The sequence below is a fragment of the Urocitellus parryii genome, chromosome 4, assembly GCF_045843805.1.
Source record: "Urocitellus parryii isolate mUroPar1 chromosome 4, mUroPar1.hap1, whole genome shotgun sequence".
Taxonomy (NCBI): Eukaryota; Metazoa; Chordata; class Mammalia; order Rodentia; family Sciuridae; genus Urocitellus; species Urocitellus parryii.
In genome coordinates, this window is record NC_135534.1 from 90,521,281 (window position 1) to 90,543,273 (window position 21,993).

At 34.7% G+C, this 21,993-nt stretch overlaps 1 protein-coding gene across 8 annotated transcripts in view; it reads left to right on the forward strand.

The window, feature by feature from the left end:
* Nucleotides 1–21,993, forward strand: part of Yap1 (Yes1 associated transcriptional regulator) — a 107,849-nt gene that overhangs the window by 40,779 nt on the left and 45,077 nt on the right. For all 8 annotated transcript variants that reach the window (XM_026392451.2, XM_026392455.2, XM_026392453.2 and 5 more), the window contains exon 3: nucleotides 7,536–7,651. In XM_026392451.2, coding sequence (XP_026248236.2) covers nucleotides 7,536–7,651 — 116 coding nt within the window. The remainder of the gene's footprint in view (nucleotides 1–7,535; nucleotides 7,652–21,993) is intronic.

Here is a 21,993-nt window from a genome sequence, read left to right on the forward strand (position 1 = left end):
GCACTCATGAGCTAATTAATGTCTTCCAGGTAATTGAGGGTGTGGAGGGATGCTGGGGATCAAAGCCTGTGCTTCATGATTGCTAGGCAGGTGCTCTACTGTTAAGCTATATCCCTAGCCCCTCCCAGGGAATTCTGTAGGTTGATTGAGGACCACATTTGAATAACATTTATGGTAGACCTTCTGACACTTAAAAATTTTCAGAGCTGTTTCTTGTAGTTCTGGCATTTCTTTGTTCTTTTTCCTCTGAGGTGAGTTACAGAAAGAGCTATATAGACATTATTCTGGAAAATCAAGAAAGTGTTGATTTCTGGTTTCTGTTCTCATTCCTATTATAGTAACCGCTGTAATTTTCTGTATCATAAAAGGACAAATACAGTGTTTGAACTTTTGGGAGAAATTATTTCAGTCATGGCATTATGAAGAGAACATTATTGAATATAACTTCAGATAAAAGTCATTTGGGTTCAAGCTGAAGAGAACTCTGTGTGTGTTTCAGGAAATCTCCACTTGAGTTTTGGCATTATACTCATGACTTCTCTATCATCATTCCTTCTTTAGGGAAAAATCATTCCCAAGGGGAGATGTATATAAGCCTGCCACTCTTAAATGGCAACATGTTTATATTATGATTTTAACTTGATTTTCAGATCGTGAATATTAATTTTATTCAATCTAAGGCTTTAAAGTCGAATGTGTATAATTTGCAGAGTATAATCAGTTGTCACATTTGTTTTTAATGTTTTTGTCCACACTTGTTTCTAATTTTAGCTCATTTTTAAGCATTTAGCAATAGCCTACTCATTTAAATTTCAATTTAAAATTTTGATTTTTGGTGACATGAAAACTGTTGTCATAGAGGCAAAGTGTTAAAAAGTTATCCTTATCAAGGAGTTATAATGTATATACATCTGAACTTTTTGAGGGTTCTAAAAATAGTCCATAATAGACATATACAAATATAAAAAGCATATGGTTGTGGCTTAGGAACTGTAGCTCGTAGAAGGATTAGATTGAACAATGCATCATTGTTCATAGAGTCAATTAAGCGTGTATGGTTAGCTGGTTTGGGAACAGTCTCTAGCATGTGACTCTATAAATAACACTTGCACAACAAACATGGGCTTGATAAGTGAGCAGTAAATCTGGGCTGACTGCCCACTCCCAATACTGCTATCATAGTATTTTGAGGGCCAGACAGCAATAATAGAAGTTTGAAATTAAAACATTTTTCACACCCATTTTGTATTCTTAGTTTTCCAGTTTTAATATTGTTTTCCTGAAAGTCAGATAAACTTTTCTTAATAATAAAAAAAAAAAATCTTCAGTTTGGTCACTTGATTTCTCATTAGCTAGTTGAGTTTTGTGGTCTCAAATTTAAGTCTAAACTTTCCCACTTTTTTCTGGGTGAAGATGATTTAGTTGCCTCGAGTCTCTGGCATAAAAGCAGAGCACATTTATTTTATCTTTATCTTATTGGAAAAAGATAGACATTTCAAATAGTGCCCATAATACAGCCAAAATTACCAGTCTAGGCAGCAAAAATCAGTTCACAAAGGTATATTTAACATGGTGTCTGAACTTGTTCTTGCCAGAGTGTTTGGTTTTGCTTTGTTTTGGTTTTGGTTTCAGTTTGATTTTTCCTCTAGCAGTACAATGAAGAAAGTCTTAAAGGTGTGTTAGGAGCTTCAGTTCTTGATAGCTACATTTTAAGAATGTTTCTGTTCATAAAGTTCATAGTTGATAATTACTGAATTCTTATCAGACATCACAGAATCTCAGCAGAATTGGAAGAATTGGCTTAAAGGTAGCTGTGCCAAGGGTACAAATAATATAAAATTATGTTTCTGGGATTTTGTGAAAATAGACTTTGCAAGTTTTATTGTTTAGAAAACATTTTCAAAAGTGAACTATGGAAAGGGGATAAAATATCCAATATAATTAGGTTTATATTTATAACAGCATCATTTTACTGATATTAGTTCTGGATTTTAACCAACTTTGAGTCATTTTGAGATTGAGAGTTTGAGAGGATCCTTTTTAAGTTGTTGGTTCTGCCCTCTTTATGTCTACTATATAAACCATATAGTTCTTTTTTAAAAAAAATTGTTTTAATTAGTTGTACATGACAGTAGAATGCATTTATGCACTTCGATATCCATAGATGGGGTATAATTTCTCATTTTTCTGAGTGCACATGTTGTAGAATCATTGGTCAATGCAGTCACAAAATACATAAAGTAATAATGTCTATTTTGTTCTACTATTCTTCCTATCCCCACAACCCTCCTCTCCCCTCCCTGTACTTCCTCCTACCTAATCTAAGGTAACTATTCTTCTCTAGTGCCCTGTCTGTTCCTCTTTTTTAAGTGAATTAGCATCTGCATATTAGAAAAAACATTCAGCCTTTGGCTTTTTGGGATTGGCTTATTTCATTTAGTGTGATATTCTCGAACTCAATCCATTTACTGGCAAATGCCATAATTTCATTCTTTTTAAAAGCTGAGTAATGTTCCATTGAATATATATACTACATTTTCTTTATCCATTCATCTATTGGGGGACACCTAGGTTGGTTCCATAGGTTAGCTATTGTGAATTGAGCTGCTGTAAACATTGACGAGGCTGCATTAGTGTAGTATGCTGATTTTGAGTCCTTTGGGTATAAACTGAGGAGTGGGATATCTGGGTCAAATGGTGGTTCCATTCAAAGTTTTCTGAGGAATCTCTTCCATACTGCTTTCCGTAGTGGTTGTACTAATTTGCAGTCCCACCAGCAATGTATGAGTATACCTTTTTCCCCACATCCTTGCCAATATTTATTGTTGCCTGTATTCTTGATAATTGCCATTCAGACTGAAGTGTGTAGTGTTTATAATTCAGAAATTTTTCACCCTTTTAAAAAAAACCAGTTGAGCAAGTCTCAAAAGAGTCTCTAAGGCAGTACTTCTTATTCTTTAAGATTGCCTGTGAATCTTATTAAACTGCAGATCTTCATCAGTAGATTGAAATGGAGCCTGATGTTCTGTGGTTCTGACCAGCTCTCAGGTGTTATTAGTGTTGCTGGCCCTATGAAGAGGGCTATAATACATTCTTTGAGATTCACAACCTTTATCACACTATTAGAATCAATATTAATCACTAACTTTTATTTTGCTAACTTTAATTCTGTGGTACTTTCACAAATTAGCAGCATAAAATTAATCCTAAAATTTGAGGGTACATGTAAGAAAATCTCAGCATTTTCCTATTACTATAAAGCCCATTTTCCATTATGTTAACTAGTGTCCTGTAGATAATAAGATTCAGTACTTGAAAATAGCCAAGAATTTGAAGTTTTAGAACTTATTGGGATGATCTATAGCTGGTACTTAGAAATGTTGCTTGTTCTCTACCTCGGTTTAAATTGACAGGGTTGATCATCTTCTAGCTTAAGTTAAGAAATATATGTACAGAGAAGTTTCCAACAATTATATCTTGACATTTGGTTATAGGAATGAAATTTTTCTTTTATTCTCAACTTACTTTATAGTTCTTCTTCTAGGAAGTAGTATGTCTTCGCTTGCTGGATTCCTTTTCTAGTTCATTCCTAATTCTAACCTGATAGCTTTGTGTAGATTGAACTAATCATTTAGAAACACTTTGTTCTGTTCCCTGCATCAAAATCTAATGTGTCTACTTAAGGCATCTTTTTATCATCTACCAGATGAAAACCAAATTCCTTTTAAAACTCTTAAAGCCCTAGATCTCTCATCCTACCTTGAATGAACTCTTAAACATATTTTTGGCCCATTCACCACAGTTTTTCCTATTCTAAATGTCAAGCTAGCAAAGGAATGAAGCCAGGAAAACTGTTTGAGGGACTTTTGTATACCAGGAGCCATAGTCCTAGTTGGTTTTATAAATGTTACTGAATTTAATCCTCATAAACCTAGGAGGTAAGGAAATAATGTGAGGCCTCCCCCTTCTTTTTCCTTTGATACTGGGGATTGAACCCAGGGGCACTTTACCATGGAGCTGTACCTCTAGTCCTTTTGGGGTTTATTTTGAGACAGTGTCTTGCTAAATTGCTTAGATTGACCTCAGACTTGGTAATCTTCCTGCCTTAGCCTCCCAAGTTGCTGGGATTTCAGGTGTGTACCAACATATTCAGCGAAATCAGTCCCATCATACTGAAGATGAAGCAGATTAATAAAACTTGCCTGCACAATCTAGATTGTCATTGACAGAGCTGGAGTTTTCATATGTGTCTGGCTTACTTTTCCACAAAAGGTAGCCACGTGGGTCTTTAAAAAGTCAAATAGTTCTTTGTGGGTCAGTTGGGGAAAGATTACATGAGGAGCTTCAAGAAGTAATAGCAGATCTTTCCAAAGTATCAGTGATTGATATTAAGTATGTATAGTTGACAACACTGTTGATTTACATAAAGGATTTTTTTTTTAAAGCAACATAGGTTGTCTAAGCCCACTCCAGGTACTTGTCTTATAAATCAGTATTTTCAGAGTTAAAAATAGAAAATAATTAGAAGGATTAATTTATCTTGTTTCTAAGAATAGTCTAATTGATAAATGTGAAATTCTACATTCTTTTCAAGATATGTAAATAAATTATTCTCCGCTACTATTTTTGGAAAGAAAAGGCCATTGGATATATGACCAAGTTAAACCCTGTCATCTCACTCTATCTGGGAAACAATAAAACTGACTGATAAAACTCACACAGCTATACTTGGACCAAGGTCTGTGTCCAGCAGCAGCCTCTCCCATGTATAATCACCTTTCCCTACTGATTTTTGTATCTTTCACATTGTATAATTTGGTCTTTCATATTGGAAGACTTAGCAAAATGTAGGAACCCCAAAAGGCAGAAATTCTTAAATAAATCATTCAAACAATGACTTTGCATGATCCCACTAGTTAATTAAGGATACAGTATATAGAAATATTTAAAAAGAGTTTATTATCCTTCTATGAGATGTAAGTCTTGTGAAACTCAAACCTGGACCTTCAACACATAGGGGTTCTGATCTTAGGAAAGGTGACAGTTTTGTCATTGCCATCAAATTGGTGGGGGAAACCATTAAATGCTACCTGGAATCTTACTTCCCTAGGACTAGAGTTCAATAGTGAGGATGATGATGTGTCATTCTGAGTCTCTCAGAAGAATTGAAAAAAAAAAATTCACTTAAAAAGAGGATGGAGCCTGTGGGTTTAGCTCAGGGGTAGAGCTTAACTAGCATACACAAGGCCTTAGGTTTGTTCTCCATTTCTGAAGCAAAAAAAAAGTTCCTACAATTTGTTAAGATTAAGTGACTTGGCTCACATGGAAGATTGAAAGGGAAGAGGAACAAACCTTTACTGAGCTTGATGAAAACTTGGTCTTTTAGAATAAAGTGTTTAGATAACAAAACTTGAATAAAGTATGTCCTGTATTGTCTAGACCTGAACAAAAGCTAGTGCTGCTGCTATAAAACAGATACAGACACTGAAAAAAGAGGTGCTGGGAGGAGACATTGCATACTTTGCTAAATAAATAAATATTTTTTCTTATCATTTACAGTGTTAATGGTACCTTAAAACATTTACAGTGTTAATGGTACCTTAAAGTGGCAGGTACCATTGTCATCCCTAAGTATATAGACCCTTCCTAATTCATCCCTTTTCTGCTTGCTAAGAAGCTAAAAGAACTCTTCTCCGGCTGGGATGTGGCTCAAGCGGTAGCGCGCTCGTCTGGCATGCTTGCGGCCCGGGTTCGATCCTCAGCACCACATACCAACAAAGATGTTGTGTCCTCCGAGAACTAAAAAAATAAATAAATATTTAAAAAAAAAAAGAACTCTTCTCCAAATCTAAGGCCTATTCTGAGTAAATGACCCTTTATTACTATGCTAATGATAAGGTAGAATTCCAGTTCTATTTCTATATAGTTAAGACACAGGGTGTCATTTCTTAAGGATTTTCTTGGTTATTTGTCATGGGATGACTCAAGAAGTAAGAACTCAGATTTAAAATTTTAATAACTACAAATGATTTTGAGATTTCCTTTTGGAAAATGACTCTATTTCTCTCTCCCATTTTAAAAATAAGGAGTTCGTAATTATTTAATAATAGAGAACCCTAGCAAAGCAAAGTGGTCTATTTTCTACTTAATTTTGTTTTTGCTGTGCGACATGTTGAATGCAGGACTTCGCACATGCTAGGCAACACTCTACTGCTGACCTACACCTCCAGCATAGCAGAATTGTAATATGATAAAACATTTTAGTGTTTTTTTTCTATATGCTTTAACTATATACATGTACTCTTTTCTTTGTTTTTTTTTCATATGCATGTATCTACTTATTCTTTTTAGCAATTAGCTTTATGTTTTACATACTATTATATAACCTTTTAAAAACTGAATTATGAATATTTTTCATGCTGTTAAATATTCTAAAATATTAATAGCTGCACAGTAGTCATCATATGTAAACATTTATTTAACTGATCTCCTATCATTGGACATTTACTGGCCTCCAAATTTTTGCTATTGAAAATGTGTTTCTTTTTCTTTTTTTTTTAATATTTATTTTTTTAGGTGTAGGTAGACACAACACAATGCCTTTTTTTTTTTTTTAGTGTGGTGCTGAGGATCGCACCCGGGTCCCCCCTGCCCATGCTACTTGAGCGCTCTACTGCTGAGCCACAACCCCAGCCCCAGAAAATGTGTTTCTAAAGAGAAGTTCATGCACTCTTCTGGCTATTATTTGGAATAAATTTTTAGATCGTTTTATTTATATAGTATTTGTAGTTTTGTTTCACTGAAACAATGAACCTTTGCTGAAAAATAAAACTAATATTTATTTAAAGTCCATGTACCAGTCACTCTGCTAGATGTCTTGTAGTTTTTATCTTTCATAGACTTTAGCTGTTTTCATCCCCAATTTTATGGGGATACATATATTTTACAGTAAGTTCTCAATATGGAGGAAATGTTTAGCAAGTAACAAAAATTTTATGTGGACATACGTAGTTACTCAAATCATAGGAGAAAATTAAAACCTATAGATGAAGTTTTCAGTTATGTTTTAAAACTGGAGTATTTATTATAATTTTACTTTCAGGGTTTTGTTTTTGTTGTGTTGTACTTTTAAAAAGGGGTTTTAGGCCTAAAAATGATATGTTATTTGATATTCTTAGCTCTAGGAGAAGAAAATGGGCAAGTCTCTTGTGAATCTTGAATTTTAGTTATATGATTACTGTTTTAGATGCTTAATTTACAAATTGCATTTTAATCTTTAAGTTAGAAGTGAGAAATAATTGTCTACTAGGTGGGAATTATTTTTCTTCACTTAAAATTCCAGGCATAACTTTTTCAAATCTTACACTTAAAAAAATTTAAGAGGCAAATTTTGATGAAGAAACGTTGCAAAGGAAGAGTGAGAGCAGTGAGATAATTAGTTATTAGTCCTCATATCTACTCTGTTTTGATAGGGGATTTGTTGGGTTTAGGGCATTGTATTTGTTAATCTAATGCAGTGGTTTGTTTTGTCTCAGTCACATTGATCAGACTACAACATGGCAAGACCCCAGGAAGGCCATGCTATCTCAGATGAATGTTCCAGCCCCAACCAGTCCACCAGTGCAGCAGAATTTGATGAACACGCCCTCAGGTGAGGAGACACTTTAATTAGAGCACAAAGAGTAATGTTTACACATTGGTAAAATGTGATCTTGAAAATAGTCCTTATTCTTTTAAGGAAACTGGAGCATCATGATGTTAATTTCTATTCAGTTTCATTTAGAGACATTTTACTTCAAAACGTGTGTTGTATGATGGCCTCATTTAGGCATTAATCCATAAGGAGGCCAGTAACTGTAAGCCAGTAATTACTAAAGTTTTGGTTCTCAAGTGAGTATCTCAGATTTCTAGTTTTGTTAATCATGACATGATTGTGTTTTATTCTGCTGCTAAGACAGATGTCTGGGGTCTTAATAAGCTATGGTATTTCTTTTTTAAAAAAAGGCGGGGGGAGAACACATAAAATTTATTATACATGGCCAACCTCATGGGAGTATTAGACTCCACACTATGGTGTTCTTAACCTACCTTTTAATAGATATTTATTCTACCCTGAAAATACCTAGGAGGAAGTAAATTATGGAACACGCTCCCCACCACCACCAAGAAAAATCGTTCTTACTCCAGGTCTGGCATGTGTTATTCAACACATCTCTACCTTTTTCACAAAAGATAGACCTGAGAAAAACTCAGATTCAGTTATTTGGTAATTTACTTGAGTCTGCAAGTTTTTTTTCCTTCCTCTTATTCTGCAGTTTTTCTCATATATATTATGGGGAATAATAATGCCCCTTATGATAGAGAAGAAGATATTAAAGGAAATAATCTAATAATACTTCTTTAGGTACCAAGAATATTACAAAGTATAAAATAGGTACTAAGTGGAAGTTAATTTCGTTACCTTCCCCAATCAGGTACTGTCTGGCAGCCTCTTTTTACTTTTTACTTTTTACTTTTTTTTTTTTTTTTAGGTCCAAAACCACAAGCTAGCTTATTATGCACCTTTGTATGTAATAGGGAAAAGTGTTTCTTCCTCTGGCCTGGATTTCTGATCATTTTTTTTGTCCCCCACACTTATCTCCATGCTGGGTACTTGGATCAGGACATAGGTAGCAATAACCAGTGGTTACGTTGACTTTCTCCTTTACAAGCTAGCCATTTTTTTCTATCCAAAAAATTGGCTCTAATTCTACCAATAATAGCAACTACAGTGTAGATTTTTCTTAAACAACAAACTTTGGAAAAGGACTGCTAAGTGTGAGAGAGTAGTCCTATTGGTTGCTGAGGAAGATTCTTTGAGTAGTAGTGCTCATAGAATTAATAGTGGTTTTTTACTCAATGCCAGTTTGTGGGAATATTTCTGCTGTTCCATACTTCTTTTAGTTTGGGTGAATTGAAAACTTGAATTCTGAAAGTTAAAAGCTAAAAATGAACAAGGCAAAATTTATGATTAAAATTTTCGTGTCACAAATTTATTCCTTATTCCTTAATAAAAATTCCTTAAGCCTTTAGTTACTATATAAATATATTTATTTATTCTCAGAATCTGTTTTATATGTGGCATTTAATTTAGCTCTTAAAATTTTTAGAGGCAAATTTATGCAAGTATTTTTGGTTTTACTTTGTAATTTTTTTTAATTACCAAATTTTCAAATAAAAGTTGTAACATTTTGCTTTGTATTTATGATCAAAAAGATGATTCACAAATATTCCTTTAAAAGTATACCATCTAAAATTATACTGAGGAAATTAGTAAAAGATAAAACATTCTGTGTCTTAACAGGGTTTTGATTTTTTTTTTAGAACATTGATTTATTTTCTTGTTACATTTTCTGATGTAATAGTATAAGAAAATGGGAGTCTTTACATTCGAAGTTATGTTTTAATCGAGGGTATGTGGGTGTTAAAATAATTATGTATATTTTATTTCTTTTTTTTTCTTTTTTCTTTTTAGAGAGAGAGAGAGAGAGAGAGTGTTTTTAATATTTATTTTTTAGTTTTCGGCGGACACAACATCTTTGTTTGTATGTGGTGCTGAGGATCGAACCCTGGCCGCACGCATGCCAGGCGAGCGCACTACCGCTTGAGCCACATCCCCAGCCCTGTATATTTTATTTCAACTGTGTTATTTTAAAAGTGTTTTGTACTCTGCATATAAATTAGTTGACATGCTTACTAAAAGCTGTATTTAGTAAGGAGATAACTTTGCTGGAAATAGTTTCACAAAGTGGTAAGAAATATAACTGTGGGGCTGGGATTGTGGCTTAGTGATGGAGAACTTGCCTAGCCACGTGTGAGGCACTGGATTTGATCCTCAGCACCATGTAAAAATAAATAAATAAAATAAAGGTATTGTGTCCATCTACAACGATAACAAAAAAAAAATAAAAAAAGAAATACAACTGGAGGGTTAGAAATGACAGGGAAAAAGCATGAAGAGAAGGCTATGGGTAAGGAAAGAATTGAAATGCAAAAAGCCACCTCCATAGACTTGAGCATGTTTAAATAAATGGTGATAAGAGGTATTTATTAATAATAATGATAGTAACAAGTTCTATTTCTATGCCAGGCATTCTGCAAAAGTCACATCGCACTATCTCATTTAGTCCTCATGATGGCTATTTATTAGGTGGTGTTATCACTCACACTTTTGTATATTAGAAAACTTGAGCCTAGGTGTGGTAGTGCTTACCTGTAATCACAGTGACATGGGAGACTGAGGCAGGAGGATTGTAAATTCAAGGCCAGCCTCAACAATTTAGCAAGACCCTAAACAACTTAGTGAGACCTTGTCTCAAACTAAAAAGTGCCGGGAATATGGCTTAGTGGTTAAGTGGTACCTGGTTCAATCCTGCTACAAAAAAGAAAAGAAAAAGAAATAACAACAACAAAAAACCTTGAATAATTTTCTCCAAATCACACAAGTTTTAAATAACAGAAGCCAGATTCAGATTTTGGTAATGGGCTTCCTGATCCTATGCTCCTTATCTCTGCATCTGAACCATGGATAGGATAAGTAAACCCTTCAGAGAAAGCAGAAGGGGATAGGACCTCATATGTTAGAGGCACTGTTTAAAAATACTAGTAGATGTACTAGAGAAACACTTCTTCAGAAGGTGGGGGAATGTGGGCATGATGTTTACTTAAGAAGGTTGTCTCTAATAAAAAAAAAAAAACACTGTCCTTTAAAGAGGGGAAAATATTTGAAGAGAACACTTGAGGTCATTGCCTTTAATGGAGATGGTCAGACAGCACAGTGAGTTAGGAAAGGAAGAGACTAATTAACATGTTGTGTACCTAACCTAAATAGTAAAAAAAAAAAAAAAAAAAAAAAAAAAAAAAAAGCCTAAAAAGATAAAGGAGTCACCAAAAGTTTTGCAATGAAAAGGGGGTATTATATTGGATATACATACAGTCATACCTTGTCATTCCTGAATGATTGGTTCCAAGACCCTTCCCACCTTCCTACCTCATGGATATCAAAATCTGCAGATGTTCAAATACAACCTAGGCATATCACCTCCTGTATACTTTAAATTGTACCTAGATTACTTATACCTAATACAGTGTAAATAGTTGCTAAACTATTGGTTATTAAATAATGACAAGGAAAAAAAATTATACACTTTTAGTACAAATGCATTTTTTTCCCTCAAAAATTTTCCATCCATGGCTGCTTGAATCCATAGATGCAGAACTCATGGATAATGGGGCCAACCATATCTGAAAATTCCCAGAATCAGACAAATTTAAGTCAGGATTATTTTGAGTTTTGTCACCAAAATACAAATGGAGGCATAGCTGTCAAATCAAGTGCTTAGGCTATTGATATATCTGTGTAGTGTAGGCTTTCTCAGAATTATAAGACCTTCTTTGTCATTCTTCCATTTCAGTGGATTTTTTTAAGAATAATGAGGACTTATGTATGGTATTTGTACACTTTGGAATGAGTGTCACAGAAATTACAGTTTTTCCTTAGTGCCAGGGATTGAACCCAGAGCCTTATATATAATAACGTGTGCTCTGCCACTGAGTTATAACCCCCAGCCTCATGGTAGTTGTAATTTAGATATATCTCAAATTATATAAAATTATAATCATGGCATTTTGATAAGATTTCAATCTAGGAACTTCTGTTTATCTAGAAAGCAGCCCTGAGGTGTGGTGGATGTGTCCTCTCTAGTGAAGCACACAACAGTTTCCTAAATAGTTTTTTTAAAAAATGATTTTACTCTTGTTCAAGAATTGAGCGCCGAGCTGGGGATGTGGCTCAAGCGGTAGTGCGCTCGCCTGGCATGCGTGCGGCCCGGGTTCGATCCTCAGCACCACATACAAACAAAGATGTTGTGTCCGCCAAAAACTAAAAAATAAATATTAAAAATTCTCTCTCTCTCTCTCTCTCTCTCTCTCTCTCTCTTAAAAAAAAAAAAAAAGAATTGAGCGCCTTTTGAGATAGGGTCTAGCCAAGTTGCTGAGGCCAGCTTTAAACTTGAAATCATCCTGCCTACGTAATTTAACCAAGACTACCTAGTTTTGCTCTTTTTTTTATATGACAGCAGAGTGCATTAGAATTCATATTATGCACATAGAGCACAAGTTTTTCATATCTCTGGTTGTATACAAAGTATATTCACATCATTTGTGTCTTCATCTCATTTCACTATCTTTTTTACCCCTCTGCCCCTTCCCTTCCCCAGCCTCCCTCCCCTTTGTCCTATCTAGAATTCATCTTATCTCCCATGCATCCCCTCCCAGCACCACTATGAATCAGCCTCCTTATATCAGAGAAATCATTCAACCTTTGTTTTGGGGGGGGGGTGGCTTATTTCACTTAAACCTAGTTTCCAGTTCGCACCCATTTACTGGCAAATGCCATCATTTCATTTTCTTTATGGCTGTGTAATATGTAATATTCCATTTTGTGTGTGTGTGTGTGTGTGTGTGTGTATGTAGAGATCACATTCTCTTTATCCATTCATCTGTTTCGATGCACCTAGGTTAGCTTAGCTGTTGTGACTTGAGCTGCAGTAAACATTGATGTGGGCCATTGACTCTTATCAAAGTAGTGGGTTTCTCTTCTGGCTTTCAGAATCATTTATTTTCTTTCTGGTATAGGCAGTATAGTATTAAATAAATAGATTTCTTTTAACTTAGTCAGAAATTTTCGGATTCTTCTGAAAGTTATTGGTTATTATAAGACGAAACTTCTAAATCCATATATTATAATAATATATGGAACAAGACTACACCAAAGTGAAATCAAATAGACATGAAAAAACAAAGCCAGTTCAGTAAAGAGACTGAGACTGTATCCTATTATTTTTCACCTCCTATCTCAAATATCTGTAATTTTTTTTGAACAACCCCCCTCCCCCAATTCTGGAAATTCACATAAAATAAGAAAAGTTGGTAAGTGGGTAGCTCAGTGGTAGAGTTCTTGCCTAACATGTGAGGGTTTAATCCCAACACTGAGAGAAATGAGGGAAGGGAGAAGGAAAATAATAAAAGCTAAATAATAATTAAGAATCAGTATAACCAGTCCTATAAAAACTTGGTTCATTTGCATTTGATTTATTTGATAATTGAGTTCCTGGAAGATGGTTGATAATAAAGGAACAGCCATCATTTTTCCTATTTAAAAATGTAGGTCAGTCCATTCCCCCCCCCCCTTTTTTGGTACTGGGAATTGAACTTCGGGGCACTCGACCACTGAGCCACATCCCCAGACCTATTTTGTATTTTACTTAGAGACAGGGTCTGAGTTGCTTAGTTAGTTGCCTCACTTTTGTTAAAGCTGGCTTTGAACTCTTCATCCTCCTGTCTCAGCCTCCTGAGCTGCTGGGATCATATTTCATTTTAATAAAAGTCCAAACACTAATATACAGAGAATAAGAAGATTTTTTAAAAAATCTTTTTGTAAAATAGAAAAAGCAATATAGTGATAATGCCCAATCAAGTTGCTGATGGCATTAGATTTTCTCTAGTATAGGAGTTCTGAAGTCTTTGTTGGCCAGTGATGGCCAACCGATGATACTTTGAAATCACGGGTCTTGATTAAGTACATAATGAAGCATGCCACTCATGTCAGAGTAGCTGGTATCTTCTAGTTTATTCTGGTGGCAAGAGCTTTTAAACCTCTCTCCTGGGGATCACTCTTTATGTTACCTGATTCCAGGTATTTTTAGAGTATTAATTTCTTTCTTCCTTCTTTAAAGAAACCCAAATTAGTTGAGAGGTGGGTGTATATAGAATTATCAGTAATTTTTTACAGTGTTGCATTGTTTTAAAAGATCACTTTAATTTGAGAATCATGACATCCAAAATAACTAACACTCAAGTGTTTGGGGAATACTATGTTTGTATGCTGAATTAGATACTTAAATATTTCAGGTAAGGTGATTCTTTCCTTTCTGCTTTCTTTTAAAATTAGCTTCTAAAGCAAGAGGAAAAAAAGAGAAACTCAATATTACTGGTGTCTTGACCTGATCTTGGAGCACATATACTTAGTATTTTTTTTATGTAGTGGAAGTCTTTAAAAGTTTATTATTATTCTGAAAGTTATTAAGTTTTTAGTATAAGCACTGAGTCTAATAAGAAACATATTAACATCTGCTAATTTTACCAGGAAAACTAATTTAGAAGAGTAAGAGGATGTGCTGTGTAAGGAAAAAATTTTAGATACATGAATGTCATTGCTACTAAATAATTCTCTTAGTAAAATGAGTTAATAGGACTTAAAAATACAAATGTATATGTTCAACTTTTCTTCAGTGATTATTTGTATATTTTTTGAAACTTTGCAGCTTTACAGTGAGTGAAAAAGATTAAATTATTTACATTTAAGAGCAAGATCAAATTCCTGTTTTATTTCTTCTCTTGATAAGTGTTAGACTATTATTTTTGTCTTTCCCACTGATTTCTAAATCCTGGTTACTCAATTGCTACAATAATTTTGTGACTCATAGGAGGAATATTTGTGTGAAAGATTGAGATGCTAATTCTTTTAAAATGATGTCCATATACTACCATATATAGGCAGCATAAGTGAAATGGAGTAAGTCCTGCAACAATAGACTATTCTAAAATAATACTTTCTTTTAGTGTTAAAGAGGCTGATAAGGCAGTGAAACTTGCTTTTTAAGTTAAGATTTTAATGAAAGATGGATTGTTGTATTTGAGCAGTCTAAACAGGCTGTTTGATTTTGCTTCAGTAAAACTTTAGAGAAACTAATTTTACTAAATAAGCTTACTAAAACTCTAAACTATTTCTTCAAGTTAAAATATAATAGACTTGAGTTGCCTGCTTTTCTGAGCTTATACTTTATCTTTTAGTAAGTTCATCTAACGATGATATGACAAAGAGGAATGGTTTTTAATTGTCTCACAGTCTTGAGACATTGTATTTTTTTCCTTCTGAAAAGATTCATTAAACAAATATCAAATGTTATACTTTCTGCTAGGCACTGTGATGGCTACTGAGATTGTATAGTAACAACAGACTTTTTATGTATGACAGTGAATGTCATGGCAGATGTGTGCACTGAATGCTAAGAAAGTATGCGAAACAAATGAATCAGTAGTGGGGTAGGAAACCTGAGAAGACTTCTTTAACGGATAATTATGAATATAATGCATTCCACTATTGTCATGTATGTAAGAAATAAATAAATTTTTAAAAAAGAAAGAAAGCAAAGGTGTGTCTATTCTTCAGCCTAGGTTGAATATTTGGTACATGCTGAGCTATTCTAAATCATGAGAATGCAGATTATAAACGAATACATGATGTTTCATGGAAAGAAAAACTGTTATGAGTTAGTGATTGGCTGATGATTGAGTTGGTATTTTAGATAGCATCTCTGTTGAAGGGCCCTGTAATTGAGGTCTTTGGAGCATCTGAAGGCACTGAGGGGGAAGCCTTGTGCATATCTTGGGAAAAGAAATGGAATATCCCATACGTAGAACAACAGGCCCATCTGTTGGTCTGGTGAAAGGTAATGAGGAATCCATATTATTACACAGATCATGTAAGTTTTGAATCAGGGGTAATGGGAACTAAGTAAGTTTGTAAGCCACTCTTGTATTTGTTTGCCTGAAGCAGATTTTTATCAGTATATTTACAGTATTTTTAGTTTTAAGCTTTTAGGCCTATACACAAAAATGATACTGTTCATGAGGTTGAGGCCACTGTATCTATCCTCAAGGCCAAGATGGGGAACATAGCTAGATACTCCAAACCCCATCTCAACAACAATAAAAAAAGACAGTCTCTGGGTTTCTGACTTAAAGCTGCATGCTTTAGGTCAGTTTTCACCTGGGGGTGCGGTGGGGGAATAGTTACTCTGGAACTCAAGAGAAAAAGCTCCTTTGACTAAAACTTGATTTATAAACTGCTCTTACTTCAGTAAGTACATTTATTGCCCCATGTTTGACTTATTGAAGCCACAGAAAAGGTAGTGATAATATTTATAAAGTTCTTCAAATTTGTATATGACAGTTTCTTCCATTGTGTCTGCCTCATAACTTTAGTAGTATGGACAGAACTTTATGAGGAATTGTTTAGGGCTTACATGGTAAAGCACATGAATTTCAGATATTTATGTTTGTGGAAGACTTTTGTAAACAAAACCCCAGAAGAATCAGGTGATTATAATTTTAGTCCCCTTTGAAAGTCACAACTCTGCACATCCCAAAGTATTATAAACTGACCTGGCTGTAGTTTTGATAAATGTTGCCATCTTTGTCCTGAGCAACTGTGCAAAAATTTGAATACCCACTGGGGAGTGTGAAAAAAGACAAATTTTGGGGGGGTCGGGGAGGGGGTGGGGGAGGTGGGAGGATAAGGTATTGAACTGAGGGACGCTTAACCACTGAGCCACATCCCAGCCCTTTTTATGTCTTGAGGCAGGGTCTTGCTAATTTGCCTTGCTAAGTTGCAGAGACTGGCTTTAAACTCAAGATCCTCCTGCCTCAGCCTATAGAGCCACTGTGATTACAGGTATGGACCACAGCGCCCGGCTGAAAAGACAAATTCTTCTGTATTCTAGGGCAGAATGATAAATTGTTCCTGTAATACTACTTCATGACCTCTAGTTAAAGTCACTGTAGAAGAGTTAGCTTAAGGGCTGGGGATGTGGCTCAAGTGGTAGTGCGCTCACCTGGTTCGATCCTCAGCACCACATATAAACAAAGATGTTGTGTCCACCGAATACTAAAAAATAAGTATTAAAAAATTCTCTCTCTCTCACTCTCTCTTTGGGGAAAAAAAAGAAGAGTTAGCATAAGATAATATATAATAAGAACCCAAGAAATCAAAGCAAATGAAGTTTCAGTTCACAGTTGGGGAAGAGCCTTAGTAGTAGGACAGAATTGAGAAAAACTTCACAAAAATACAACATGAGAATAGAGTAGAATTTCAGGGAATGAAGAACGTTGGAGGCCAGGAGGAGGGGATATATCAATGACACTGGTAAGTGCTGGAAAGACAGGAGTAAACAAACTATGTTGCTGGAAGGACTGAGGCTGAATGATGACTAAATAGCTAAAGTGATGGAATCATCTTACCAAAGAGAAGGTACCTGATGCAGAAGGAGAGGGAACTATGTCAACCAGGTTAATGAGGAGTAAGTGGCAGTCACACCAGCAAGGGATGAATAGGTATTAATTAAGCAAAAAAACCCTGCATTATTGAAAGTCCAGGAGGGAAGAGAGGAGAAATTTGTCTAACTGAAAGAAGACTGAGTGAGGATGGATGTAAAATGATAATGGAGGAATAGAATCTGGACTGTTGGATGTTTTCAGTATTTATACAGTGTTATAAAGACTATAAACGATAAACAACTTAAGATTTGAGAATTTTTCCTTTGAAAGTTTTATTTGAGGGACAAATGTAATTGATGTTTTAAGTAAAACTCAAAATATTAGAATGTATTTTGTGAAAGTGTCAGTGTCTACTTGGTGGAAAGGCCTAGTGTTGACCCTGTGAGAGGCCTTTTAAAGATAAGGGAATCATCTATATAAATACGATAGAAGCCATGGGATTTTATGAAACTTTCAGGAAAAGGACATGCTTAAACAATTTATTTTATTTTTGGTACTGGGGATTGAACCCAGGGACGCTTAACTACTGAGCCAATTCTCCAATCCTTATTTTTTGAGACAGGGTCTCGCTAAGTTGCTTAGAGCCTGTAGATTGCCGAGGCTGGCCTTGCTCTTGTGATCCTCCTGCCTTAGCCTCCCGAGTCACTAGAATTACAGGCATGTGCTACCATGCCTGGCTGGGGGGGAAAAAAACCCAAAAAACAACTTTTGGTTGCTGTTTATCATACAGTGTTCTGGAGAGCTAGACTGTCAAGTTTTGAATCCCAGCTCTGCCACTTACTAACTTACTGAGTGATCTTGGGCAAGCTAATTTTTTGCCTTAGTTTCCTCATCTGTAAAGTGGGGATGATAATTGTACCTATGTCATATGGTTGTTAAATGAGTTACTATTTGCTAACAAAGAATTTAGATAAGTGTCTTGTGTATTGTAAGAACAGTCTGTGACTCATCAAAAATACAAGAGACTAGAATTTCAAAACCAAAATTGGCAAGAATTTTAGGATTAGGTTCCTTTAAAGGATCACAAAATCTACTTTCTAAGGAAACAACTATATGATAGCCCTATACTTTGAACTATTCATCATTAGTGTCCTGGGTGACTTCTTTATTCCTGAATTGTGGAGCAGTCATAAGGAGAGGTTGATCATTTAACTTGTGGTAGAGTTAATCAAGACTTCCTTGTTTGGTTAGATATTACAAATGGTTTTAGTAACTCATTACTAATGCAAGAGAATCCTTAGGCGAGAGCAGGAAGTTAATATTGAGTCATCAGCAATATAACGACAGTATTTTATTTGTTTTTAAAATATTACAGGAAATAGTATTTGTTACAGTAGATAAGTTACTAATCAAGCAGTACTAGTAAATCTCACATAAAAATTTTATTTTCCCCCAGGATAAATAATTCTAATTTTGTATTATTCTAATATCTTTTTTTTAAAAAAATTTTTTGTAGATGGACAGCATGCCTTTAATTAATTTTTATATGGTGCTAAGGATCAAACCCATTGCCTCAACCATGCTAGGCAAGTTCTCTGCCATTGAGCTACATACAGCCCCAGCCCATCTAATGTCTTTGTTTATCCTAATTCAGATTTCCTATCCTTTTTACATCTCATGAAAATGTTGGCCTCTTTTCCCCTCCCCTCCAGATATAAGACTTATTTTTTTTTTACCTTCTTCCCCAGAAGGCTTTGGTGTAGAGATCATTCATGGTAGCCTAGCCTTAACTCCCATCTTTTCCATGTCTAAAGACCTAGTTATAAAGTATGTACAAGTGAATTGGGATGAAAATATTGATTGCCTCTTCTGTCTTATCTGGAGGTTGTCCATGAATTTGAGGGAATTGTTATTAACCTTTAGTAGTACTAATCCTCCTTAAATATTACCCATTCAACCCTTTATTGGTTGAAATGATGAAAAATTTTCTAGCCTATTTTCTTTAAAAAAAATATATATATATATATATATATATATATATATATTTAGTTGCAGATGGATATAATATCTTTGTGTGGTTCTGAGGAATAAAACCCAGTGCCTCACATGTGCTGGGTAAGCACTCTACCACTGAGCTACAACCCCAGCCCTCTAGTCATCATGCATACTAAGTGAAACACTGTACCTTACTTGTTGCTTATTTTGTCCCCTTCACACACACTGTCCTCCTCAATGTGTGTGTCCCCTACCTGGAATGTTCATGATCCAGATCATTCTGTTTTGGATTTGCATTGCATTCAGAGTAAATCTTAAAGATCACCTGCTCATTGCTGCTCATCCTGATCTGCATTTCGAAAACATGTATGTTGTGTCCACCCACATTTATGCTGCCTTTCTTTTTTTTCCCTTTCCTGTGCTTATCATTTGTTAACATTGTACCATATGTTGTAGAATGTGTTTTCTTGGCTAGAACAGAAAATCGGGACAATTTTGTTTATTTCTGTTATCACTGGGGAATGGAACAATGCTTGATTATATAGTAGAAGCTTAATAAATACTTATTGTATTAAAGGATTTGCTATATCCATATACCTTTGGTTTTATTGACACCAAATAATAGACAAATTGGAATTAGAAAAATAAAACAGAATATCTTGTTCCACATAAATAAAGGATTTTAACTGAATTTCATTTTGATTATGTTCATGTCAGCCATCATTCCCATTCTTTCTAAGTAATACTCACTATACTGGATAAGATGGAAAAATGCATGTGTATGCTTTTGTGTTCAAGAATTTCAATCACGGGGGGGGGAACTCCACATGTAATGAAATAATACTGTTTGATAAATGCTATGACCTTGCATAAAAAAAGTGATCTCCTAACAAAAAGAAAGGGCTGTTTGCTTTGCATTGAGAAATCATAGTGTGTTTCCTAGACCAGCAGCATCACCATCATCTGGGAATTTTCAGGTCCAATCGCTGACCCACTGATCAGAAACTATAGGAGTGAGACTCAGCAGCATGTGTTTTAGTGAAGTGTCCAGTGATCCTGATACATAGTAATGCTTGAAGGCCATTGTTTTAGATCATTTTTTTTTGTAAATAAAATTTTGCCACTTAAATTTACTTCATTTTATATATTGCATATTGGAAAAGTGGTAATATTTATAGCACACTAAAATCCAAATATAAAATTGAACTTAAAGTCATCTTTATTTATTTTGATCTATCCCTGTCGTCTTCTAGAAACTTATTATTGGGGGAAGCCCAGATTTCTTAGACTTGTTGTCTTTATTCCATTCTATCTAGCCCAAACAGATGCTTGAACTAGTAGCCTAGTTTAATGGTATTTAACAGCTTAGTTTAATGGGATGACTTGGAATCTGCATTGGATTTCTTCACAAGACCACTTGATAAAAAGTTTTTCTATTTGAATTATATGTTTTTTAATTGACATTTAAGCTTTGAAGATTTTTCTTTTCAATTTTCCATTTTAATTCTTCTACTAAATACTCAATTGTGGTGCGAAACTATTTAAAGGTTATCTTTTCTAATCTACACCTTGCCTTTTACCAGAGGTGTTTCCTTAATATAAAGAAAGCGCTATGCAAATGAACCAAACAGACATTTCTCACAAAAGAAATACAGTGACCAACAAATACATGAAAAAATATTCAAAATCCTTAGGGATCAAGGGAATGCAAATAAAAAACTATACTGAGATGATTCATTTCATTCCAGTTAGAATGGCTGTTATCAAGAATACAAATGATAAATGCTGGCGAGGATTTGGGGGAAAGGAACACTCATACATTGTTGGTGAGTCTGCAAATTAGTACAGCCACTTTGGAAGGCAGTCTGGAAATTCCTCCAAAGACTAGGAATGGAACCATTATATGACCTAGCTATTCCACTCCTTGATATTTATCTAGAAGAGCTAAAATCACCATAATATAGTGATACATACATACACTGCTTACAGCAACACAATTCATAGTAGGCAGGTTATGGAACCAGCTGTAGGTACCTGTCAACAAATAGATAAAGAAAATATAAATATAGTATATGTATACAATAAAATTTTACTTAGCCATAAAGAATGAAAGTATAACATTTGCTGATAAATGGGTACTATCTGAAAAAAGCCAGACTCAGTCAAAGGTCAAATGTTTTCTGTCATGCAAAGAGAGAGAGAAATAAGGATTTTTTTAAACAAGGGGGATCTCATGAAAATAGAAGGGAGAACAGTGGAGGGGGGTCAAGGGAAAGAGAAGGAGAAGGGTGGGAAAAGATAGGACCTTTAGAGTGATGTTGACCAAACAATGCTATATATGCATTCATGAATATATCCATGATGAGTTTCACTTTTACCTTTAACTATATTGCACCATTAAAAAAAAAAAAAAAACTAATTAGAAGCAAGACTAACAGTAATGGAAAGGGATGGGGAGAGAAGAGGAAAGGGCAATGGGATGTACCAGGGTTTGAAAAGAAGCAAATTATGTTATGCATTTACGAATATGTCAAAATGAATCTGATTTTTTATAATAATTATGTACCAATGAAAACATTCTTTTTAAAAAACACCCCATCTTGAGCCTCCTCTTTCTACATAACATTCTGTTTTTATCCAGAAAGTTTTAAAGATATAAATAGACATAAGTGACTATATGAAGTGTTCTTTTCTGCATGCCGTGCACATATTGTGTGTGTGTATGTGTGTTTCATGGTAGTAGGGATTAAATCCAGAACCTTGTGCATGGTAGGCAAGTGTCTTGCCACTGAGCTATATCCCCTGCCCTTAACACACATATTTTGATATACATTTGAGTGCTTATGAAGTGATTAGTATAACTATTCTAATGAATATGCTCATTATTTAATTCTTTAATAC